General features: G+C 56.4%; 1 protein-coding gene across 3 annotated transcripts in view; it reads right to left on the reverse strand.

Moving 5' to 3' along the window:
* Positions 1–1653: 1653 nt before the first annotated feature.
* Positions 1654–17872, reverse strand: part of MGRN1 (mahogunin ring finger 1) — a 120615-nt gene continuing 104396 nt past the window's right edge. Inside the window, exons 11-17 of one of the 3 annotated variants that reach the window (XM_050968235.1) lie at positions 15930–16039; positions 11814–12037; positions 9546–9669; positions 8711–8756; positions 6766–6873; positions 5405–5449; positions 4134–4232 (exon numbers count right to left, since the gene is read on the reverse strand). In XM_050968235.1, coding sequence (XP_050824192.1) covers positions 5409–5449; positions 6766–6873; positions 8711–8756; positions 9546–9669; positions 11814–12037; positions 15930–16039 — 653 coding nt within the window. In that variant the 3' untranslated portion in view covers positions 4134–4232; positions 5405–5408. Of the gene's footprint in view, positions 4233–5404; positions 5524–6765; positions 6874–8710; positions 8757–9545; positions 9670–11813; positions 12038–15929; positions 16040–17872 lie in introns of all 3 variants that reach the window. The other 2 variants (XM_050968234.1, XM_050968233.1) reach the window with 2 other exon arrangements.

A 17872-nucleotide genomic window follows, 5' to 3' on the forward strand; every position in this document is an offset into this window, starting at 1 on the left:
GGAGCTGTGAAGTGGCCCATTCATCTCAATGAGGTGTTCTCAGCTGAGTAAGAACACCCATGCGGATGAATGCAGCCTGAAAGAAGAGATGTCAACTGTTGCATTCACCTTAGTTGGTATTCTCAGCTCTCCCTCCTGTGGACCTGTGCCAGGCACTGAGCATGCCCATTCTCAGCTCCCCACTATGATCTCAGAGCCGCACACTGTGCCACACACCAGACAGGCCCATTCTTAGCTTCCCACTTCCGTCAGGGGCTCCTGGACACCAGGCAGAGAGCAATAGCTTTGGAAACATCTTGAGCCTGGCCCCTGGTCCCATTGCTCAGTGTCGCAGGGCAGGCCAGGCCTGAATATTTTGGGGGTGGGGTGGGCGGTGGTCAGGGCCTGAGTTTTGTCTCCTTCCTCTGCAACCCAGTTATAAGAATCTAAAAATGATAAAAGCAGCTCAGGCTAAACTTTCTATCTCTGGAACCCCTCATCCCACCCCCAAATGCACCCCAGGCTCCAGCAATGAACAAGGATGGCCAAGCTGTCCCCCGGCTCCAGCTTCCCTGGCTCCCAGTGAACAGCAACTGGGGTCTCTGACAGTTGGGGGAAGGGAGGCCAGGCTGAGCTCCTGCTCCAACATGTGAGTGGGAGGGAAGGGACCAAGGGGCCCCCCACCCCCACAGGGACCTACCTCTCACAGCTGTCTGTAATCAGGGTGTTTTCTGCACTGTGACCTGTAGTTAACCCTTTGAGTCCGGGAGTCACAGTTATTACCATTGTTACTGGCTAGGAGCAAGCTTAGGGGACACATGGCAGCAGCAGGGAATGCCAGGAGAAGCCTGCTGCCTGAGGGTGAGTGGGCACCCTGTCAGAGCTGAAGGGAACACCAGGGCGCCCACTCCCAGTGCACAGCCAGGTTGGCGGGGTGGGTGCGTGCCACCAGCTCAGCAGCAGAGAGTCCAGACAACAGCTGGAAAGAGCCCATCCTGCTTGTGTGGCAGGGACATCTCCCCACCACCAGTAGATGAGCTGGCCTGCGGGTGGGGAGGGCCATGGCCTGAAGAAGCAGTCATGAGCGGCAGGGCCCCAGCAGCCCCCTGGGCACGTGGAGCCTCCCTGCCCACAGACAGATCCCATGCCTGAGGCCCTGCAGATAGCTGCTTGGGGAGAGAGGTGCTGCGCTCAGAGTGCAGGGCTGGCAGGATGGGGACCCCTTAGCACCCCTCCAGCCCCAGCCTCCACCAGACCTCTCCCAGGCCCACTGTGCACTTCCTGGGGTCTGAGAGCTGTGGGGTAGGAGGCCTGGCCTCTGCAGAGGAGTCAGTGTCCACCCAGTGTCCTGCAGGGGGTCACCCTGCGACAGGGCAAACCCAGGCCCGAGTTTGGGCTGCTACAGGGGCAGAGCACCGGAGACTGATATGTGCTCCCCAGAGGCACGAGAAGGGCCCAGCGCTGGCTGCCCTTGGAGAAGGGGAGTGATTGCCCTGCCCTGTGACTAGGCTGGAGTTTGCAGGAGTTTCAGCTGGGGCCAGCATCCAGGGGGTTTGGTTTGTGAAGCTGGAACAAACCCAGAGCTCTTCTCAGCCGCCTGCCCTGGAATGCTCTGCTCCCCCTGCATGGAGCGGAGGATGCACACGGCAACTCCAATAACAGAGAAACAGAGGCTATTGCTCCATGGATTTATTACTCTAAACAGAGGAAAAAAGGGAGGATCCCCCAGAAATCCCTGCCGGGGGAGACAGGGAAATGGCCCATCTCACCGGGGAGCAGCAGAGAATGAAAGGCATGACGGCGAACGGAAACAGACGGCAGCACCCAGCAGCCATGCACACAAACCTGCCCACGGGAACACGTCCTTGTGGGCACAGCTCCCAGCAGGGACAGGAGACTCCTGCAGGGTCCGGGCCAGCTCCAGGGGTGGGGTGGGGTGGGGTGGGGTAGGGGACTCCCCACAGCACAGAAAGCAGGAACAAGGCACACGGCAAGGTCACTGCACTGAGCGACATCGATCAAGGCGGGCAAAGGGGGCACCAACGAGGCCATGGGTGCTGGCTATGTACAGTGGGGAAAGGCAGGTGCCCAAACGCCCCCTGCTCCAGGTCCCGGTGTGAAGCTGTGTGCAGAGTGCAGGGCTCCCTCAGCCCCGTAGGCTGCCAGCACCCCCACGCCCCGCTAGCAACCCTGCCCAGTTACCATGCAGCAGCAGGTCAGGATGAGGGGCAGAGAGTCACACCCCTGAAGCTAGCAGTGAAGGGAGCTGCCCTGCTGCCAAAGGGAGTCACCACAGTCAGCAGTGAGGGCTGGGGGGTGCTTTTCATGGCATCTCCCTGTGCCACGACCAAGCCTGCTCTCTGGGGCAGGGGCCGCAACACGAGTATTGGGAAGACTGCCCCCTCCGCTGCTACCATGCACACCCCATCTCCTCAGCAACAGACACACCCGAGCCCAGGATCGCAGTGGGGGCCCAGGGCTGATCTCCTGCCTCATAAAGGTCCTACCTGGGTGGGGGGAGCTGGCTGCAACTCAAAGGTACCCTGGTTGGGAGGTGGTTCTCTCCATGGAGGCCTTTCCCAGGCCCCAGCATGGCAGGAATCCCATAGCAGGGGGCAAGACCCCTCTCGCCCTCTCTGGGTCTCGTTGCTGGCAATGCTGCCTGCTGAGCTTCGGAGAGATGCTGGGCCCCACCCCACTCAGAGCCAAGTGCTTGACTGATCGGCTCTGCCCCAGCCAGCATGAGATAAGCTGCCAGGCTGCTCCTCCCCCAGCTGTAACAGGGCCTAGCACTGTCAGTGCACTGCTCCCCACTCTCTGCAGGCTGGGCTCCCTGCCCCGCCAGGGCTCAGACATACCACAGTGGTGCAGGGACTACGGGGAGATGCCAGGGGCTGGAACTGGGCCCAGGAAGGGTCTCTCCAGAGCTGGGAGGAGCAGGTGCCCGGGCCTCACCGCAGCAGGGAAAGTGGGCAGAGTAGTAAAGGATGAGGAACGGGCTATTCTCCCTAAGGGCTCCCCTAAACAGTGTCACTCAGCAAGGCCCTGCTGGCCCTGGCCTTGCAGGGAGCCAAGCGGGTGCTGCTGGTGGCTGCCTGGCAGGGCAAAGTCCCCAACTTCCAGCAGGATGCTTGTGCTTGTGTCTAAAGAGCTCCAAAAGCTGCCCTGGAGCCCGCTGGTGCTGACAGACCAGGCTGACAGACTGTGAGCTAGGTAAGAGCCTGCCTGCAGCCATGCATGACACCGAGGGCCCAGGAACCAGGGCCTGGCAGGGAGGAGCCACACACAGGCTGGAGGGGGCAGGGTAGCAGGGGCAGCTGAATCCAAGAGCCCTGGTGCAGGATCAGGAAGGGGAGTGGTGACTCATGTCCCACACTGGAGATTCGGCTAGATCTTTCCTGGGAAGGACTGACCCAGAGCAGAGGGGAGCCGGGGCCCTTGTCCCTTTGCAGGGGAAGGCATGAGCCCGGCCATCCAGCTCCTCCCACACAAGGCTGCAGGGGAGAGAGCGCCAGCTGCAAAGCAATCATGGGGTCACCAGCTGGACAGGAGGCAATGCCACTCCCAGGAAAGCGATGCCTGGAGGAGAGGGGGTGCCACATGGAGAAAACAGCTGGAGACCCCCCTGGGCTGGATGCCCCTAGGAGAAAACAGAGCAGAGCCTGGCCGGCCTGCAAAGGGCGACTGGCCCAAGGCGTATTTACAGGGGAGGGGTGGCGCCAGCCCACAGCTGCGAGCAATCATCATGTGTACAAAATATACATGGGAGTGTCCTTCATTTGCACCCCCCCCACCAGCCTCCTCCCACTGGCTCCTCTGGGGGGGAGGGGCAGAGGGGTTAGAACGGGAAGTACTTTAAACATCTTTAAAAAACCAACCTGTGCAAACGTTGTGCCCGTTGGTGAGGGGAGTGGCCAGTCCCAAGAGGAAAGTGGGCGCCAGGGCCCCAGGCTCAAACCCGCTGCAGGGGGCAGCACCTGCCTTCCTCTTGCCCCATTTACAGACTCATTTAACACACCCGAGCCATGATCACAGTGTCAGCTGGAGGCCCTGCTGGGCGCGGGCGGCTCCTGGCTCCCTCGGGGAGAGGAGAGCTTGTGCGTGTAGCTTGGGACGCAGTTGAGACTCCCGCAGGCCTGGGCGGAAGGAAAGGCTGCGCGAGTCCTCCGGGCAGAGCCGGAGCTGGTTGAAGAGGAGGGGCTGAGTGGGACTGTTGGTGCCATGGCTTGGAAGGGTCTCGGAGTCGGACAACCCTGAACAAAGGGAAAGAGAGAGAGAGAGATCGATGTCACAACCCCTGCAACCCTCTCATCAGCCTAGGGGTGGAGCAGGTGGGCGTAGGATGGGCTGAGCCACAGCTGGGGGGAAATCAGCCAGCATGTGTGCACTGCAGGAGCCCTGTGGGCACAGGACCTTTCTGGGTGGGCCAGAGGGACCCCATGCTGCAAACAGGATGCTCCCCACACTCCAGCATATGCCAGGTATGCCCCGCTCTCCTTTGCTCGGGAAGGGGACTGCCCTGCACTGGCTCCCAGGACAGAGGGCCTGGGTGGGGACCCACAAGAATTTCCTGTCCAGTTTCTTGGCTTTGCTGTTGAGTGCATGAGCCCCATGCCCTCTGCCACAGTTCAGCAGGACATGGACCCAACAGGCACTGGGGCCCAGATAGGAACCCCCATAGGTTTCAGGCTCTTGGCCCCCCCCAGTCTTTGGGGAACCCTGCACATGGTGAGTGGAAGCAGATGAGATCTCCTTGTGTGTGTGAGAGGGGGGGTTTCTGGGCCAGCTCCACACCCTGACCACTCTTGCTAACAGGGATGAGTTATTCACATGCTTATGGGCGCACATACAGCCATAGGGCCTCCTGCAGGAGCCTTCAGTGAGGAGCTGGGGGAGGGTGCTCAGCATAGCAGGGACCGGGTTCCTATGTTCCTGTCACAGCAGCAGTGGTTGAAGGCACCCTGTGCCCTGAGTTGCAAGGAGTGGGCTGAACTCACCTCGCTCTCTTGGGGAGAGGGCCAGTGGGTGCTCTGCCCAGCAGACTAGCGCTGGGCAGAGGGGACTCAGGAATGCTGCCAGTTGCTGGGATCAGAGCTGCCAGGTCAGTTTGCAGACAGTATACAAAGGAGGCACAAGCTGAGCAGTCTGGAGAGAGAAGCCCTGGGAGCAGCTGAACTCCAGGATTTCAGGCCAGTTGGCTCATCACATACTTCTCTCCCACGCCCTGCTCTGGGGCCTGTTACTGCCACCCTGTGGTGAGGGGAAACCATTGCAACAATGCACCATCCTGGGCTGAGCTGGAAGGGCAGGGAGGGGAGAAGGGGCCAGTCTGGTACTGACACATTCAGTTAGCCTGCCCCCACCCTGAAAGGCTCCTGCCACCCCATGCAATTCCCTGCACGTAATAGAGAATGAGACGACGTACCAGCTTACTCCTCTATCCCAATAGAGCAGGAATCGGGACCCAGTGCTGCCCAGGGCAGGAGCAGGGAGGCAGACAGAAGGAAGGAGACATTAGAGAGATGCTCAGAACAGACCGCGACTCTATGGGAGAGAACAGGCTGCAACTGGAGCTGCGCTGGGAGCAGCTCAGCCACGAAGCCCCCCGAAGCGCAATCCCCTACCCGCGGCACAGTGAGTGGGGCCCGGCCTGCCCAGAGATGGGCCTCTCCCCCTTACAGGATGACCCCAGTGCGCCATGTGTGGACCGTGGTGATAGCATGCATGCTCAGGGGCCACAGCATGGCAGGTCCTGCCTCTCCCTCCCTGGGTCAGCAGTATGGAAACAAGGAGCAATAAAGATCCCAGTGTGCCCAGCATCTGCTGCCAGGTGGGCTCTTCCCTTTGGTGGGAGCTCACAGCTGGAGCACCAGGGCCAGTGATCAGATGTGGCTGTCACTAGAGGAGGGAGACCAGGAGTTTTCAGCCCCCCACCATGTTATGCCTCAGCTCACGTATTCATGAATCTTTGGTTGTAGGGTGGGGAGAGGATCTCACCAACTCACATGAGGAAGCCACTATCACACTTGAAATTGTGTTGCCCTCTAGTGGCTGCAGCCCAAAGAACAGAAAGGAGGAAGCGGGTGGGGTGGAGGGCTGGAAGCAGCAAGACAAAAGGGTGGGGGAGGAGGGGACGGCAAAGGGAGAGAGAGGGTCAGGGCTTGCTCCAGGCCACAGCGCACCAAGCGCGTGCTTGGGGCGGCACGCCGCGGGGAGTGCTCTGCCGGTTGCTGGGAGGGAGACAGGCGGCTCCGGTGGACCTGCCGCAGGCGTGACTGCAGACGGTCCGCTGGTCCCGCGGCTCCGGTGGACCTCCCACAGACATGCCTGCAGCAGCTCCACCAGAGCCGCGGGACCAGCGGACCATCCGCAGACACGCCTGCGGGAGGTCCACCAGAGCTGCGGGACCGGTGAGTGGCAGAGCGCCCCCCATGGCGTGCTGCCGTGCTTGGGGCGGGGAAATTGCTAGAACCGGCCCTGGAGAGGGGAAGCAGAGATATAGGGCAAGTTATCTCTCTGGGAGCCCCACTCGCCCATGCCCCTGGGGGCAGCAGTTAGCGCCACATGATCATGGCAAGTGGGTGCTTTAGGGGAGTTTTGCTCTCTGCTGGAGACGAGCTGCCTGAAGAGCCGATCCAGGCAAGCAAGCTGCAAGCAGGGTGGCTCAGCCCGCAGTGAGTACACACAGCACAGACCCCTTGCCAAGCCACGGCAGTGCAGCCACCCACCAATCAGCGCCGTGCCAGCACAAGGAGATCTCCCCCCGCCCCCGGGCTGGGCTGTTACCTGGCAGGTACACATTGACCGCGGAGTCACTCTCTGACTGCGTAAGGCTCCTGTGCTCACTGCAGATGTTTTCCGGCAGGATGTCTTCCATGGAGGGCAGGTAGCTACCTGGAGTCAGCAGAGAATGTCCCGAAGCACTGAGTGGGAGGGAGACGGCAGGCCCTGTGCTGCCTTCCCTCCAGAGGAGAGGCCAGTGCCAACAAGCCCCATCCCTCCCCCCAGCATGGGGGAAACAGGTTCCTTCCCCACTGCCCCTTGCCGCGCCCTGCAAACGCTGCCAGGTGACACAGCCAGCGACTGAAAAAGGCACCTCTCTTGTCTGCAGCTGAGACGCTTGAAGACACATCCAGCCTAGGGAGCCCAGCAAAATCACGCAGCGCCTCCTGCCATTTGTCCTGCCAGCCCAGCCTTGGGCACTGATCACAGCACCAGAGGGCAAATCTTAGCAGCACTGAGCCAGCCCCACGCATGCAAGACACAGCCTGGGTCTTGCCCACTGAGCAGTGCTGGAGCGGGGAGATGGCCACCTGGCATTGGGCAGGATGGAGAACCCACCCCCAGGGCTCTCCTCCCTCCCCATGTGGAGGCCACCTCCCACAGCAGATCAACAGGCAGCACAGTGTTACTGAGGGTTTGTCTAGGGAATGAGATCTAGGCTTTTAAGTTGCAGTGAAATTTCCCATCAAGTGTTTGCGAATGGTGGGTGCTGCCTGGCACAATGGCCAACTGAGAGCCTCTGCCTCCCTCCTGGCCCTTGGGCGCAGGCTGAGGAACATGGTGACAGCAGCAAAGGAGAGGGAAATGCACACAGCCAGCCTGGTGCTACACTACTGATCTGCCCCATCAGCCCACCCTGGAAGAGCTGAGCTCCCGGGAGAGCCGGCTGGGAAGGAACGCGCGCGAAATTTCAGTCACTGTCGCTTCCCTCGTTCCCAGCTTCCCCTTCAGCTTCGGCCACTGTTCAAATGCAGTTTTTAAACACTGCCTTGGGAAGATCTGAGACACGAGAAACGCTGGAGAGTGTCGCAGCGCACAGAGCTCTGCAGAGCTTGGTAGTTCTTCACACAAAGATCCCTGTTGCACAAAGTGCATGTTTCAATGAAGAACCACATCTTGGCCCCAGCAGGCAACGGTCAGGCATTGAGTCTGCACAAGCACTAGGGGGCGCTCAGTCTCCAAGGAAATCCCATGAACAAAGTTCAGGCTTGTCTAGAGAGTTAGTGCCTGCCTGTGTGCTAACTGGCCGTGCGGACCCTGCTACCACACACGGAGCTCCCTAGCGCTCAATGCACACCGGGGAATGTTTACGTCTTGCCTTTGAGCTGGGAGGTGAGATTCCCAGCTCAGGCAGGCGTGCTAAACACAGCAGTGTAGCTGGGGCTGCTCAGACCAGCCACCTGTGTATGTTCCTGGGATCCAGGCAAGTACATATTCCAGCCATGACCCATGCTACCCCAGCTCCACTATTTTTTGCGTGCTAGCTCACGCAGAGCAAGTGCGAGTATGTCTGCACAGGCTGGCAATCACACCTCCCAGATCAAACGTGCACATACCCTGAGCGCATGATTGCAGGATCCAAGTGGCCAGTTAATACGCAGCAGGCTAGTGCGCTGCAGATTTACCCTCCAGCTTGCTACCAAGACAGGCCCTCAGACTGGGGAATTTCAGCTGATTAGCCACTGTCAGACTCATGTTTCCAAGAGGAACTGTAAACCCCAAAGCCGGTCCCTGGCAGAGGGATTCCCACATTCAGCAGAGATTAGTGACCCGAACATGTGATCCCAGGCTGAGACCACGTCCAACCCCAAAGAGTACCTTCAAGGGGGATCAGGAGGAGCCCTCCATAGGCCGAGAGAACAGGGCCAAGAGGCTAGCAGGGGGTCACTTCCAGCCCCAAACTCCACCCTCTAGACTGACTTGTCTCATAGGTATGGGAAGGACGTACCTTGCTGCAGGGACGAGATCTCCTCAACTTCTTCAGCCACCATGCTCTGGAAAAGGAGAGAATAGAACAATCTCTGCAGGCTGGAACCCCTCCCTTGGACCCAGTATACTCTACCAACACGCTCAGCAGGCTGTGCCCAGAATGCGGGGGGGGGGGGGGGGGGGGCGGCCCGTCTGATGCCCCAATACAGGGTGCCCAGTTTTATCCCCACACTAGTGCCGTTTTGGCCTGGGGAATGAGGGTGTCCACCTGTTCGGGCACAGCACCCCCTGCTGAACCCTCCTGGAGGTTCCCGGGTGTCAGATGCTGATTGTAGGTGCACCAGACAGGCCCAGGCTGGGGAGTTCAGAGCTAGGAAGCTGCAGAGCCAACTGCAGTGATTGGAGCCAGAATTAACCTAGCTCTCTCATGAAGGATGCCACCCAGGAACCCTTTTGCCCCAGCAGGAGCATACCATGTTAACAAAACCCTTCAGGAGCCAGCCCCAAGGGGCTAGAAATGCCCTCCCTGGCTGCAATTGTAATTGTTCCCATTGTGCCCAGGGAGAGGGGTTGGCAGCATGGGAAACCCAAGGTATTGGGGGTAGGAGGTAGAAAGTTGTGGAGTTGAAGGAGGAGGGGAAGTGTTCAGGGTTCCCCGGGAGTGAATTCCGGGCTCCTTCCTGTCCTACACTAAAGGGTTAACCCAGAGCCCCGTTACTCAGGAACAGCCTGCCCGGAATGCAGCTCCCCAGACCAGCACCCATAGCCAGCTAACAGGGAGTGGCCCTTCGCTGGTGCAAGGCTATGGGGCAAGGAGCAGCCAGTGTTGAGCAGCGTTTGAGATGGGGACTTACTCCAGGAGAGCTGTTTTCCCTCAGCCCCAGCTCGGCCCCGCTCAGCGCTGGCTGGGAGTCCGAGTCCTCAGAGAGCTTCTCCTCATCCTCTTCATGGATTGGAGATGAAGGAGATCGTAACGCACTGGGGGGGGGAGGAGGGGAAGAGTGACACTGCAGAGAGCCACAAAACACAGTGACTTCCATTCCCAAGGCATCGCCCAGCCCCCGGCAGGCACAGCATAGCGGAAACGGCAGAAGCCAGGAGGTGCACAAGAGTGCAGGCAGGGGAATGTGTGATCACAAACCTCCCTCTCATAGAAAGGGACACAAGGGCATAAGCAGCTGCTCTGAGTGCTCCGACCCCTGGTGCATCTCATCTGAGACACACGCCAACTGTCACTTGCACAGAACCTGCTCAGCAGGGCGAAGGGCCACCTCAGGTCTGTTGGGAGCTGAACCTGGCATTCCCAGGAGTTTCAGCCCCTTCTTGCAATGCTTGTCAGGGCTTTGCCTCCCGACTGGGCCCCAACGTGTCAAGGGGAGGATCCCCTGCAGCCCTGGGCTTGGGGCGCACGAGACCAGATAATGCTCAAAGGAAGCATGAGCATGGAACTGGGGCTGCAGGACATGCAGTGTGTAAGAGCATGGATGAAAAACCAGCTTAAAAATCGGGGGCGGCTGCTTCCCAGCCTCACACTGCACTAGGACAGCAGATCGTCCTGTGACAAGGAGCCAGGAAGGCTACTCCCCTGCTCAGTATGCTTATTGACAGCTGACGAGAGAAAGCTGGGGACCTCCTGTGACGCAGCCTGTGAAGACAGAGGGGAATGGTTGGTAGCGCCGAGCTCTCTAGAGATATTTTAGAAGGCACGTGCAGGGAAGAGGCCTTGGGGGAGGGATGTTTCCAAAGTTAGCAGCTGCTGGTGGAGCTAGGGCACATGCTCCAGGCATGAGAACGAGGAGCGGCAAAGGAGACTGACGTGCAGCAGCAGGGCCAGCTCTAGGGGTTTTGCCGCCCCAAGCAGCCAAAAAAATAAAAAAAAATTTTAAAAAGCCGCAATCGCGATCTGCGGCAATTCAGTGGGAGGTCCTTCGCTCCGAATGGGAGTGAGGGACCCGCCACCGAATAGCTGGACATGCCACTCCTCTCCGGAGTGGCCACCCCAAGCACCTGCTTGTTAAGCTGGTGCCTGGAGCCAGCCCTATGCAGCAGAGAGCACATGGGAAAGTCAAACGCTCTCTTGAAGGATGCTCCAAACAGGGAAATGTGGGATTCAGAGCAGGAAGTGAATTTTCTGATAATAAGCCTTGCTCAGGCTGGCACTGGAGGTGTTAGAAGGGGGTTGGCCAACGTGTCTGACTAGCCTAGTGGACACATGGTATCTGACAAGGTGAAGCTAGCTGAGGGAGAGCCTAGAGTCCAGGCTGCCTTGTCTGCACTAGACTTTTCAAACAAGGTGTTAGTTAACCCACCACCACCACTTTCAATCCTCATCTGGACACGGCCTGCAGAGCTCACGGATCAGGATCTCTCTGTTAGCAGCAGATGAAGTCACTGCCCATGAGAGGAGACAAGGGCTGGGGAGGCACAGCACAGCCAGCAGCTAACCCACTTTCATCCTGACTCTGACATTGCTTTGTGCAGGGCCACTTTCGTCCTGGCCCTGCACAAACCATGTCAGAGGTGACCTGCGGTGGGAACATATGTGCACCCGCCCATTTTGCTTCTGGGTGATGGATAAAGGTGGCTTCAAAAATTGTAACAAAGGTTTGTGTCTTTGTTTTTCACACTAGAAATTCAGCTCTTGTCTCTTGGAGGACTCCATGGAGGACTGGAGAACCAGTAGAGTTATGACATCATGTATACAAAGTCAGGGACACCTGGGTAATCGGGAAGGGAAGAGGTTTCTTCCAGACTGTTTAAAACTCTGGAGTTGTCTCACCAGCTATTGAAGCCAAAACACCCTGGAAACAGCTGGCAGAACAGATCTGCTTGGTAAAAAGTCAACTTTCTTTGGTGAACGGTGAGCCCTCCATGGAATCCTCCAGCAATCGCAAGACAGGCATTTCTAAGTCTAACATGCAGGCACCACCCCAAGCTCCCAGCTCTGAGCAGCTGTCGTCCACCCACTGCTGCAGGGTTAGCAGTGCCGGGATCGCTAGGCGGCAATGCCGAGCCATGGGCCAGGCAAGCCAAGGAGGAGATGACAGGGCTGTACTGTGCTGAGGAGGACCCGAAGGGCCCATGTGAGGCGCAGACTCCTTTGTTCCTTTGTTGGGGCTGACCTGTCTGGAGATTTGCTCCGTTTGCTCTTTTGAGGGCTGCTCTCCGTGGCTCTGTCAATCCCAGCTAGTGGGCGGCCGGCAGGGGGCAGCCCATCCACCATGCCAGTGTAGCTGATTTCCTCGTACAGAGGAGCAGAAGGGATGGATGGGGAGATGGAGCGGAGGCCATTCAATGCTTCCAGCAGCGAAATGGGCTCATATCCTGGAGGGATGTTGTCGGAGCTCTGCAGGTGAGGAAAACAAGGGGTAACGTTAGGCAATCCCACCAAACTGGACCCAGTGTGAAACTGAGATCCCTGCTTTATTCTTCGCACAGTAAATCCTTTGCTCCTTTAATGGTTAATTTAAAGGGGCACCATCAGCTTAAAGTTTTGCGCACACATTTGTTTCAAACAACAGTCAAAATTCTCTAAGGGAAAGATGAGAGAGAGCAGTATCGTATGTGCTTGCTATTGTCAGTTTATTTCTATGGCACATCCAACAGCCCTTCCTGCTGCTTCCTCCACATACCGAGTTTCCTTTGTTGTCTGTCTGGGACTTTCACATGACTGGGAAAGCGGGAGCTGAGGGGATATGCAGTACATGTTGATTGTGTCCTGTTAAAAGCAGTTAAACCAATGTCAACTGAACCCAATTATTAATCACCAGCAGCAGCAGCAAACTGCACCTCCATTCTGCACCGCGGTGCCCGTGTTTTGGGGGTGGGCTGGTAAATTCACGAAGGGAAGTTTTTATTGCGCTGAGAAGGAATATAAAGAATATGTTCAGCTCAGCATCTCTGCCACTGACTGAGTTGTTATAACCAGTTCTCTTTGTGATGCCTTTCAGTGCCAATGTCTGCACTGACAAAGCACGAGCAACTGGCAGAGGTTGGTGCATGCGTGCCGGAGGACATGGCAGCGAGGTATAGCACATTGTGGTTTTAGGCACTTGGAGAGGCAGTGAGGGACAGTGGGCTAAGCGAGCAATGAAATACTTAATTGCATTGACACTAAAACTGTCCCTAGATTCCAGGATTATTGCCCCACCAAGCTGGAGGGGGCACTGTTTACAGACACCAGCTCAGAGCTCCTGTTTTAGGAGGCAGCAGATGTGAGGAGACAGTAACAGACTGGTTTATATTGGGGATGTTTTCGTCGCAGTCATGAGGGGCAAGAACCAATCTTTTGATTTTGTGTTTTCTTTTTAAGCGAAAGCTCAGGTAGCTCAGTTCCACAGCAGGGGCCACTCAGAGCCCTGCGAATCAGTCACTGAAACTTGTACACATCTTTAAGCAATGGTTCCCTCTCGCTGGGCACTAACCACCCATCTGTCCCTGAAGCCTATTGCTCTGCCTACAGCACCATTGCAGCGTGCCCTGCATGACCCTCAGAAGGCTACGGGCTCTGTCAAGCTTGTATAACAGCATCAGATGACAGCCCTCATCTTTAATGAAGAGATGTGACCTGCAGAGAACACAGGTCCCAGTGTGCCACGCTCCACCATGAGCCAAGCCCCCAGGCTGCTTCGAGCAAGAGGAAGCAGAGGTGTCCCTGGTGCTGAAGATGAGGGTAGCTGCAGGCCTCATGGGATAGGTCTAGGGGACCGCTCCTCCCTCTCTTAGGTCCATCACTTGCATTTATACTTCAGCTGTGCTTCCCCTTCCTGCTTACCAAGGCGCAGTCCCTGCCCGGTGGTGGTGGCTGATTCGCTGCGCTGCACCCCAAGCATGAACAAGTCCCAAGGTGCAAACACTCCCTCAACTGTCAACTAGAAGAGTTTTCGAGGGTTTTTTAAGCAACTTCACAACCAAAGCTGTTTTGCTTTACACAAGGCGTGCAGGGGTCCCTTTCCCAGTCCGTTCTGCTTGCATCTGAGACTTGGTTTGACTCTGCTATTGTCAACCCCAACCTCTCTGAACGAGTTTTACAAAGAAAGCCCAAGCATGCCCTTCAAAGAGATCAGGGGCTAGACAAATCCAGATAAGCTCCCACAAGCAATCCCATGGGTGGAACAGGAACTTGACAGAGGCTCTTTTGCCCAGTCCTAGGAGTCTGGAGCAGGAAAACAAGAAAGAAGGGGTTGTGATCTCAGCGTTCCAGTACAGGGTGGGAGCCAGGAATCCCTGTGTTCTGATACTGACTCCCTTTGGACTTCAGGCAAGTCTCCCACAACTCTCCGTGCCTCAGCTTATCCATCTGTAAAACTAGGATAATGCTGCTTCCCTCCAGCACAGCAGGTGGGGGCGAGCGAACATCTGAAGGGGGCAAGTGCTGTCAGACGGAAAGGGAGCAGGGGTTGGGGTCAGGGCACTTTGGGCTTCGCTCCTTCGTAATGCCCAGTGTGTTAGCAAGCCCTTGCACGTGGAATGGTCTCACATGTCAGCGAGACTCCTGGTGATTAATGCAACCACTCACTGTTTCCCTTGCACATTTATTTCCTGTTGGGTAGGGAGACAGTGCTCATTTTGGAGGATTTAAAGGGACAGTTAAAATCATAATCATATTTGAAACAAGAATTTTCCTTTCCCATGTCACTCCCAGCTGAGACCATTCCCATGGACAGAGCTTTATAACTAACTGATTAGCTCTTCGTGAGGCTGCCTCCACCTTACTCTGCACCCTGCTTCAGCAGTCACACTGGCTGGGGCAGGTTCATTTGCTGGGTCTCAGCACTACTTCAAGGCTGCTGGGTGAAAACTGGTTGTAACTGAGCTTTTACAAAATGCCACGAATGCCGTTTCTGCTCCCGTCACAGTTTGTAAAACAATTGCCCACAAAATCCCACCGTGGCTACTTATCAGCACCTCTCTCAACGCACTGACTGCCTTTCCGAAGAGTAGCGATTGGCCAAACAAACCTGCTCTCTGCTACGCTGAGCAGAGAGGGTCTTGCTCCCCAGCCCTTTGCGTGGCAAAGCATTGGATCCTCACTGCCATTTGGAAATCAGCCAAGAGACTTTTTTTAAACTGAAACTTGCTCAGTTCAGTCAGGTCAGGGAGATACCATGCCCAAACTCTGCATTCTGGCACCCACTTCTTGTCTGTAGTGACCGCTTCCCCCGAGACAGGATTTCATGAGCCAGGGGAGCTTAAAGATGAGTGATCCAGGCTCATGGGGTGAAAGGGTCCCAGCCGCTCAGTCAAGAAGGTCTATTTGTGGTTTGCTCTGCAACCACATCACTGACAGCGAGCGGTGTCAGCCCCTGTGAACATTGTTCAGGATGGAGGCTTCCATTCTAGAGTCGGCAAAGGAATGGGCCAGGACGATGGGAACTGCGTTTACACCTGCAGGCCCCAGTATCTTGTGGCACAGCAACAAGTACGTATAGCGATACGTCAGAACAAGGGCAAGGGGACCAAGTCTCTGAACAACGCACTGGAGCCATCTTAGGTTACACCTCCTTCGTTCAGAACAGCTAGCAATGCTGTATTTGATAGCCCTCCAGTGCTGCTGATCGCACCAGTTCTGGGAGATCTCACGTATCTCTACAATTAGCTGTGCACTTCCACTGGTTGGGATATGTGCTCCCCTGGGAGAGCTGCACATATGGGGTTACTAGCCAGCCTACGAGCAGACCTTAGAGGGCAATCAGGAGGACAACGGCATTTCATCAAAACAACCTGCGGATGCAGATTTACACACAAGCTCAAACTATAACCAATTATTCTTCCAACCCCAGTGCCTGGCCACCTGCTCCAGTATGGGCACTGTATCCCGCATGGCCCAGGGAAACCTCTTCATGCGATGGCACACGGTGGCAGTTCCCACTCAAAGTCATGCTGGCTAACAAAGGAGTGGACACCCGGCCTGAAACAGCTTCATAAACCTGGTGTGGGAGGTAGCAGCCATTCTGAAAAGCCACAAGCCATGGGGAGGGCTGCCCCCTAGCTATCAAGGGGTTCAAGAAGAGCAGGAGGTTCGAATGCTCAAGCATGAAGCTGATCCTAGTAGGAAAGGCTCACCCCAAACACAGCTCAAAGGGCCTTGGCCAATAGCCCCAGGAAAGGACATCCACAGAGAGACCAAGCCAACTGAAATGGAGCCTGGGCATGGAGAACAGAGAGCCTGCCCGATCTCCGTTCCCTGGGAGGGGGGACATAGGGCCAGAAGCCACGCAGGGTTGTGAGTTACTTACAGAATGCTCATCATGGTCCATGGTCTGGGCCAAAACGGTGCTGAACGAGACAGGTGACAGAGCTCCAGGCTTCTTCCTCACGGCTCGGATCTGCAGCAGGGCACGGAAGGCTAGGAGGGAACATTGTACAGGTGACTAGACGGCCAAAGCAGCGTGTCGGACAGTGCCACCTTGTGTCACAGCCACTCCACTAGGGACACAGCTCAGACACTGCATTAGCGGGCAGAATTCACCTTGGTGAGACCCTGCACCTTGGAGAGCAGGGGCTCCTGGGGGGAGCTGCCTCCAGCTGACTGGCACTAATTTCAGGCTAAAGTCTTGCAGCTGAACACATGGAAGCCAAGTGCTGGTGTCCAGTCCCCTGAGCTCATCTGCTAGTGCAAGAAACCAGAGGGAGGAGCAGTCTGCCAGCAGACAGAGCCCTTGGCCTCAAGCAGCATCTGTAGCAAATGAAATGGCAGCTCTATTTATATGGAAATACAACCCCATGCCATTCTGGAAGTGCCCACTCTCATAAGTAACCTGGGAGGTGCTGCTTCACCTGAGCATGGCCCTACATCTGCTGCCAGCACCAGCTGTGTCAGTCTGCCCCCAGCAAGCAATTCTCAGGGAGGTGAGGGGCTGACGCATGGCAAGAGGCCAGAAGTTGGTACCCGAGTACACTGTGGCAATCCCCAACACAGGCCCAGAAAAGATGCAGTCACCAGGCCCGAGCACCTTGGGGCAGCACTGCAAGGCCCTTAGACTGGCGGGGGACCCAGCCATGGCTCAGGAAGACTCTGTGGTGCATGGGGTGCTGCACTAGTGCTGAGAGGTGTGGGGATGGGGCCAGGCCTGGGGCTACTCCCAGAAAAGTGGGAAGGAGAAAGAAAAGCAGGCCAGGCCCTGACAGATTTGCACGCAGAATGCCAAGGAGACTGTCAGCAGCTCTCTGTGACTGCTCTGCAAGAACTGCACCGGGGGTAGAGGAGGGGGCAGGAGACACAGCTCCCCCTGTTATTGCCTCAGATTTGTGGCTCCAGGCCAGGGTGGGGATGAGGAGCTGGCCACTGTGTTAATGAGGCATTAATTTTCTGGTAACAGGGGTAGTTAAATGATGATTTGTTCACATGCTGGGGCTAGGAGGCACATCAGATGCGCTGAAATCCCCCAATGAACAAGACTCCAAGATGGTCTGAAATGGGTCCCGGCATATCCCATACAAAGGGATCAAGGTGGTTAAATTTGGGCCCCCTTGTTTCATTGCACAGAACGTTTCATTCATAGGCTCACGTTTGCCTCCATGTTACTACCCTACAGCAGTCTCTACCCAGGGTGCAGACAAATAAATGGGTTCTTTTGAGGGCAAAAAAATTGATTTTTTTCTTCACTATAAATCAAGGGTTGCCATTTAAATTACAAGTTTTTCTTTTTAAAAAGAAACCTGTTTAAAATGAAATCTGAATGTAATACAAAATACTTTAAGGCCTAATCTTACTATACTTTTTAAAACATTTAAATAAAAATAAATATATTGAATCCATGAGCCTCTATCAAAAACTCTGAGATAAAGTCTCCTTTATTGGTGTAAAGCAGGGATCGGCAACCTTTGGCACACGGCCCACCAGGGTAAGCCCCCTGGTGGGTCAGGATGGTTTGTTTACTTGCCGCGTCCACAGATTTGGTGGATCACGGCTCCCCCTGGCCACGGTTTGCCGCTCCAGGCCAATGGGGGCTGTGGAAAGCAGCGCGGGACAAGGGATGTGCTGGCTGCGGCTTCCCACAGCCCCCATTGGCCTGGAGCAGTGAACCGTGTCCAGTGGGAACAGCAGTTGGCTGAACCTGCAGACGCAGCAAGTAAACAAAGCAGCCCAGCCCACCAGGGGGCACACCTTGGTGGGCTGTGTGTCAAATGTTGCTGATCCCTGTGTAAATAATCCAGGGAACACATCTAACTTTTGAGG

The sequence above is a fragment of the Gopherus flavomarginatus genome, chromosome 9 (assembly GCF_025201925.1).
Source record: "Gopherus flavomarginatus isolate rGopFla2 chromosome 9, rGopFla2.mat.asm, whole genome shotgun sequence".
Classification (NCBI taxonomy): Eukaryota; Metazoa; Chordata; order Testudines; family Testudinidae; genus Gopherus; species Gopherus flavomarginatus.